The sequence below is a fragment of the Ipomoea nil genome, unplaced genomic scaffold, assembly GCF_001879475.1.
Source record: "Ipomoea nil cultivar Tokyo-kokei standard unplaced genomic scaffold, Asagao_1.1 scaffold2036, whole genome shotgun sequence".
NCBI classification, from domain to species: Eukaryota; Viridiplantae; Streptophyta; class Magnoliopsida; order Solanales; family Convolvulaceae; genus Ipomoea; species Ipomoea nil.
In genome coordinates this window covers 3,314,748-3,321,038 of record NW_017618464.1, presented here as the reverse complement: position 1 = coordinate 3,321,038, position 6,291 = coordinate 3,314,748, and the positions used below count along the sequence as shown (strand labels likewise).

Here is a 6,291-nt window from a genome sequence, read left to right as displayed (position 1 = left end):
ATTTTTACAATTATAAAGTTTAATGATTTACTAAATTAGATTTATCACATATTTAAATATTAACCTTGTAAAACAACTCTATAAAACAATTTTAAGATACAATTTGAAATAACCTCCTCGATACACAAATTGTATACCATCCTAGATTTTCAACATCATTTTGTACTATCTCCTTCATTGGAGAGTAGCTTCTCCAAATAGTATGTACCAGTGAAGAGTTGTGGTTTGGAATTGATCTAAAAATCCGAAAAGAAAATTTTAACAATATTTTCTTCTGAACTAAACCACCTTAAAGAGCATTCAGATCATTTAATTTTTGCACCAAAAATAGTAAACGAGTGAGTCGAGCATGATTATATTATCATACTTGAACGTCACAAATTCTTGTCAATGCCTTCATATCCGGGCCTGTAGCACAGTCATTATATGGTCCTTTTTTATGTTAGAAACATTAGTAATGACCAAAATGTTTATTGAAGATTAGTAATAATCACAAAAGATGAATTACAGATTACAGAAGAATTGTTTGACAGGATTGGTATTTTTCTAGCTTGTTGAGAAGTTGCATAAATCAACATCATTTTGATCCTAGTCTGAAAGAGTGTACAAGGGACAATGGTGTCCCCAAACCTCAATGTTTCAGAAAATTGTTGCATCATTGTAAAGATTCTAAGTGAACTGACATACAGTTTCTGGTGTAGAAGAATAACTAAGCCAAATGAGTTGACATAGAGGCATGCACAAGACAAAGAGTGATTTCCCTTAAATAGATGTTTAGGGGTTGAAAGGCGCGAACACGACAACTGAATTATGCCCACCAAAGCCAAATGAGTTGGAGATGGCTGCATGCATGCCACAATTATAAGAACAAAACACAAAGAATGCTTCATTAGATAAGAGCTGCAGACTGATGATGGAAGTAATGTTTGCTGAGAATACATACCAACATTAACTTCATGCTGTTTCTTGACATTTGGGACAGTATCAATAGTAACCTCAGGCTCCAAGTCCTATAATAACAGGAGAAACACATCAGGGAAAGCGGTTGATAATAACAGTTTGTCGGAAAACAAAAGAAATATCGATAAATTGATAATCGATATATAGTACATATTGGTTAATAGTTGGATGTAGCCAGCCCGTCGTGATTGCTTTAATTGTTGCAATGGCTTCCAGCCCGCCAGCAGCCCCGAGTCCATGCCCAATCATAGACTGAAAACGAAGGAGATGATCAGTCAAGACTCAAGACTGTTATAAATATACACTGCAGAGATCAGATCACTTAGAATATATACATTGGAACACAGAAAAAACATTACAAAACTCAAAAACCAAACTTTTTCACCTTGGTTCCATTCATTTTAATTTCACTTGTATCCTTGAAGACCTTCTTGACAGCATTAACTTCAGCCAAATCTCCAGCAAGAGTTGATGTCGCATGAGCATTAATGTAGTTCACCTATTTAAAATTAAAACAATAATGTACCTGTCGTAATCTGTATGGATGAAACAAAAATCCTATTACATTACCTCTTCAACAGAAACGCCAGCATCGTCTAGGCTCTTGGTTATGCAGGACGAAACCCCAAGTCCATCTGATCGGGGATCAGTCATGTGATGAGCATCACAGGTGACTGCGCCCCCCAAGTACTCTGCAATGATATTGGCGCCTCGTTTCATTGCGTGCTCCAAGCTTTCCATAACCTAAACATGTCGAGAACAAAATGGGATCAAAGCAAAGTTATATTAAAACTAGCTGGGGATCATTTCAGATGGGGCTAATTTATTCATACCAGTACACCAGAGCCTTCGCCAATGACAAACCCATCCCGGTTTTTATCCCATGGCCTTGAAGCCTTTTCTGGTTCGTCGTTTCTCTGAGACAAGGCACGGCAAGCTATGAATCCACCCACCCCAGCAGGAATGACGGCTGCTTCAGTCCCTCCAACCACCATGATATTCGCTTCGCCCCTTCTGATGTGATTCGCAGCAGCATAGAAGCAGTAATTTGCAGTTGCACAAGCTGTTGAAATGGAGTAATTTGGACCCATTAAACCAGTGTCTATAGCCAACAATGCTGAACCCATGTTGGTAATCGAGTAAGGAATGAAAAACGGGGTTATCTTCTTGTATCCTTTCTTAACTAGGGCCTCGACGCCATTGCTGAAAACTGTTAATCCTCCCATCCCTGATCCAACCAAAACACCAATCTTGGATTTGTCCATCTGCACAATACAAGAAAACATATATTTTTCTTTTGTCATGAAAGAAATAAGCTAGAATTGACAGCAGTGTAAAGGCTCACAGTATCAAGAACTTGTTGGCTGAGATTTGCATCACTAAGGGCCCTCTTCCCAGCAACCAGACAGTATCTCCAGCAGTCATCCAGACGACGATCATTCTTCCCATCTATGTAACCCTCAGTGGAGAAGTCTCGGATCTGTCCCCCGAATCGAACAGAGTAACTTGAAGAATCAAATCTGTCTATTAAACTGATTCCACTCTGTCCCTCAAGAAGACAGTCATAGAATTTATCAACTTCACTGCCAAACACAGAAACAAGGCCCATTCCCGTTATGACAATCCTTTTCTTGGGGTCTGTTTCTCGCTTGGGAGCCGAAACATTTGGAGATGCCATTGCCCTGATCCTCCTGCTTCTTGGAGCTGGAAAGAGGAAACCATATTCTCAACGCCACGTTAAACTTCTACATGGAGAATGCAGCTGTTCTACCATTATTCAGTTCATCAAGACAATGAGAAACACCAGCGTTTTCGTTTAGTAATTACAGCGAACAATTGTTATGATTCAAAAAGGGCTCATACAAATGCCTTCATTAATCTATATAACTTGCAGCAGAAAAAATTATCAAGCAAGCAAACTGACACATCCACTATAGTTTTAGACTACTCATCTCACAAAGTGCAATCAAACATCAACAAAAACATTATCAAAAGTAAACAACATTATTTTCACGATAATGCTATAATCAAGTGAGAGGATGATAGTGTCACCTTTTGGCTTAGAGGCAGCTGAACCCAATCTCAGTTGCATGGTTTGAACTGGTTTAAGCCCATTGTATTGGAAAATAGAAGCCCCATTTCTTGATGATGACTCTTTATTCTTGAAAACCAACCCGGAAGAACATGTACTGCCAATGCTACTCATATCTCTTTATTGTTTCTGAAAATTTTGGGTTGTACACAAAAATGACATAGACAATGTGTGTGTGTGTATACTATATATATATATATATAAATAGCACTTTGTGTGTGTGTGTACACAAAAATGACATAGACAACAAAGTGGGTTTGTTGGTTTTTGTTGAAGGGGTACTTTTTGGGTATTGGAAAATCCGTCCAACTGGGAACTGGCAACCGTCTCCATGCTTCTAATATAGTTCCATACAGAAGAGCAGAGGCGATGAGCGATAAACCACATTTAATTTGTTAAATACAAGGAATTAGAGTACGTAAATTGTTTGTGATCTGATATAATTTAATTTGTTCTTTTCTCATTGGTTGATAGACACTAAGAAGGAGACAAATCCACGTTTCCGAGGTACGGTTGAGCAAAACAAGTAAACCACCAGTTGTATAGATCAAGGAGCTAGATCAAGGTAATCATTACTGCTCTATTTGACATAACCGTTATGTTTGGCAAACCTCCAAGCTGAAAAGTTATAAGTTAAGAGCTGTTATGCTAGCTAGCAGTAATGCTAGAAAGTGTTTATAAAATTAATTTTATGGTAAGCTAATAAATGCAAAAAGACAAAAAAGACATTTTCATCAAATTTAAATTAATTTGTTTACATATTAAAATTTAACATTTTGTTTTCAAAAAGAAATTAACATTTTGAAATAAAATTATTAGTATAATAATGATCTAGCATCCCATAATGAAGTAGGAATACTGTTGCGAATCTCCTTCATCTCATAATAATAATAATAATAATAATAATAATAATAATAATAATAACATAATATGTGTCAATACAACTTATGTCCTTGATTTTTGTCCCTTTTTTATATGCTAATAAATATATACATTTTGCTTTAATTGTTGTACATTTTATTTGTATTTGACAAAATCACCCTTACACCGTTATAACACCGTTAGTATTTAATATATCCATCAATCTTACCATACACCTACATCTATCATATCTATTTCCTATTTTTAATTATCATTTTATTAGAATTATCATATAACAATTAATTTAATTATAAGTTATATTTTAATTAAATATTTATATGAATGTTAAATTATATATATATATATATATATATATATATATATATATATATATATATATATATATATATTTGTTTTGATCACTGTATTATTCAAATATATGATAATTCAAAAGTATCATACTTTAAGAAATTGCAAAACATAATTTTAACTAATTTTTAAAATTTTGTTACTTAACAATATTTTAATATTGGACATTGGTTTTCGCGCATCGCGCGTGCAAAATGCTAGTAATAATAATAATGGTGAAAGTTGCACATAAAGGAGAAGAGAAAATGATTTTAATTGAGAAGGGTAAAGAATGTCATTTCTTTAAAATAATAAGGACAAAGATGAAAAAATGGTTAGGAAGCTACTAGCTTATTTTGAAACGCTATCTAAGGTAGCGTTCCAAAATAACCTCTTATTTTAAGCTACGAGCTTATTTTGGGAACATTACCAAATAGGGACTTATTAGCAGCTTAAAATAAGCTATAAGCTCCTAAATAAGCTCTGCCAAACAGAGCCAACTTATTTAGGAGCTTATAGCTTATTTTAAGCTACTAATAAGTTATAAGCTTCTGTTTGGTAAGGTTTCCAAAATAAGCTACTGATTTAAAATAATAACTTATTTTGAAACATAACATTTCAAAAATAAACTAGTAGCTTTTAAACTATTTTAAATAGATATCATTTATCCCTCGCAATTAAAATCCTTTTGATCTTTTCTCTTCTCCTTCGCGAATTGCGACTCCTTCATCTTCATTCAAATAACTCTTCAGCAATCTTGTAATCCCTGGTATGATTTTTCTTTATATGTTGTGTGTTGTTGGTATATTGCTACTTCATTATGGGATGCTATATCATAAGAGTAAAAGACATTTTTGGTCCTAGACTTATAGTGGCTTGGACAATTTTAGTCCTTTATAAAAAAAATTTACCATTTTATGGACAGAGTTATTGTGGCGAGGACATTTTTGGTCCTCTGTCTATATTTTTGTTAGATAACCGTATGAGAGAGGGGTAATTACGTCAATTTAGGTTATGCAAACAAATTATGATATTGTTTTACATTTATCAGCTTATTAAAAACCATACCAGGTAATTATGTCAAAGGAGTCGTCTTCATAATTATGATAATAGGTTCATTTCAAAATGTCAAATTTTAATATGCAAACAAACCTATTTAAATTTAAAACTATTTAAAATTTATGAAGACGACTCCTTTTTAATTTTTTTTACATTTATCAGCTTATTAAAAAGGCAATTTTACCAAACACTATTAAGCATAATCTGTTAGTTTAACAACTCTTCAGTTTTCAGTTTCTAGCTTATAGTTTTTCAGCTTTCAACTAGGTTTGGCAAACATAGCCTACAACTATGTGGACCATATACTAATATATATACTATCAAATAATGTACATACATGACACAAATAATGTACTTTTAGTATATTAAAAGTGTGCATTGTGTCCAGAGAAAGTACATTATATGAGTACTGAAAGTACATTATTTTGTATAAGAGCTAATCAACAATTTGGTCCCTCAATTATTAGCGAACTGTCAATGTAGTCCCTCAATTACTTATTCATCGATTTGGTCCCCGAAAACAATTATTTTTAATCGATTTAGTCTCTTAGGCCGTCTTCCGTACACGGCCGGGGGACTAAATCGACTAAAAATAATTGTTTTTGGGGACCAAATCGATGAATAAGCAATTGAGGGACTACATTGACGTTGAAATTAAAGGGCAATCATGGCCACCGGAGTAGGAGACACAGTAGTAGCGTTAGGGATGGTTCGCTTAGACGAAACAACGACAAGGCCATCAAGAATGAATGCCATGAGAAAACTTATACTGCATATACTATACGATTGTTTGTATTCTGTGATAAAAATAATCGCAGTACAATACACGATGATATACAATATATTATGTAGGATTTTGAAACTCAATAGAACTAGAATTATAGAGTTCTAACAAGAATAAGGGTTTTAAAGAGTTGAAGTTAAAAAATGATTTCATATATATACATAGAAAGGAGAGCATAGTCTTATTT

At 33.8% G+C, this 6,291-nt stretch overlaps 1 protein-coding gene across 1 annotated transcript; it reads right to left on the bottom strand.

Moving 5' to 3' along the window:
* Nucleotides 1–594: 594 nt before the first annotated feature.
* On the bottom strand, nucleotides 595–3,194 carry LOC109147729 (3-oxoacyl-[acyl-carrier-protein] synthase I, chloroplastic-like). Its single transcript, XM_019295380.1, has 8 exons — nucleotides 3,013–3,194; nucleotides 2,306–2,664; nucleotides 1,794–2,225; nucleotides 1,531–1,704; nucleotides 1,346–1,459; nucleotides 1,111–1,212; nucleotides 944–1,010; nucleotides 595–842 (listed from the first exon to the last, which is right to left on the bottom strand). Exons 1-8 carry the CDS (start codon nucleotides 3,164–3,166, stop codon nucleotides 775–777), a joined length of 1,470 nt encoding a protein of 489 aa, XP_019150925.1. The 5' UTR covers nucleotides 3,167–3,194; the 3' UTR covers nucleotides 595–774.
* Between the last annotated feature and the right edge of the window lie 3,097 nt (nucleotides 3,195–6,291).

Coding starts and splice junctions, on each gene's coding strand:
- LOC109147729 (XM_019295380.1), bottom strand. CDS start 3,166: ATGAGTAGCATTGGCAGTACATGTTCTTCCGGGTTGGTTTTCAAGAAT. Junction 1,460..1,530: donor CTGGCGTTTCTGTTGAAGAG/GTAATGTAATAG, acceptor AATTTTAAATAG/GTGAACTACATTAATGCTCA. Junction 1,011..1,110: donor ATCCAACTATTAACCAATAT/GTACTATATATC, acceptor CTGTTATTATAG/GACTTGGAGCCTGAGGTTAC.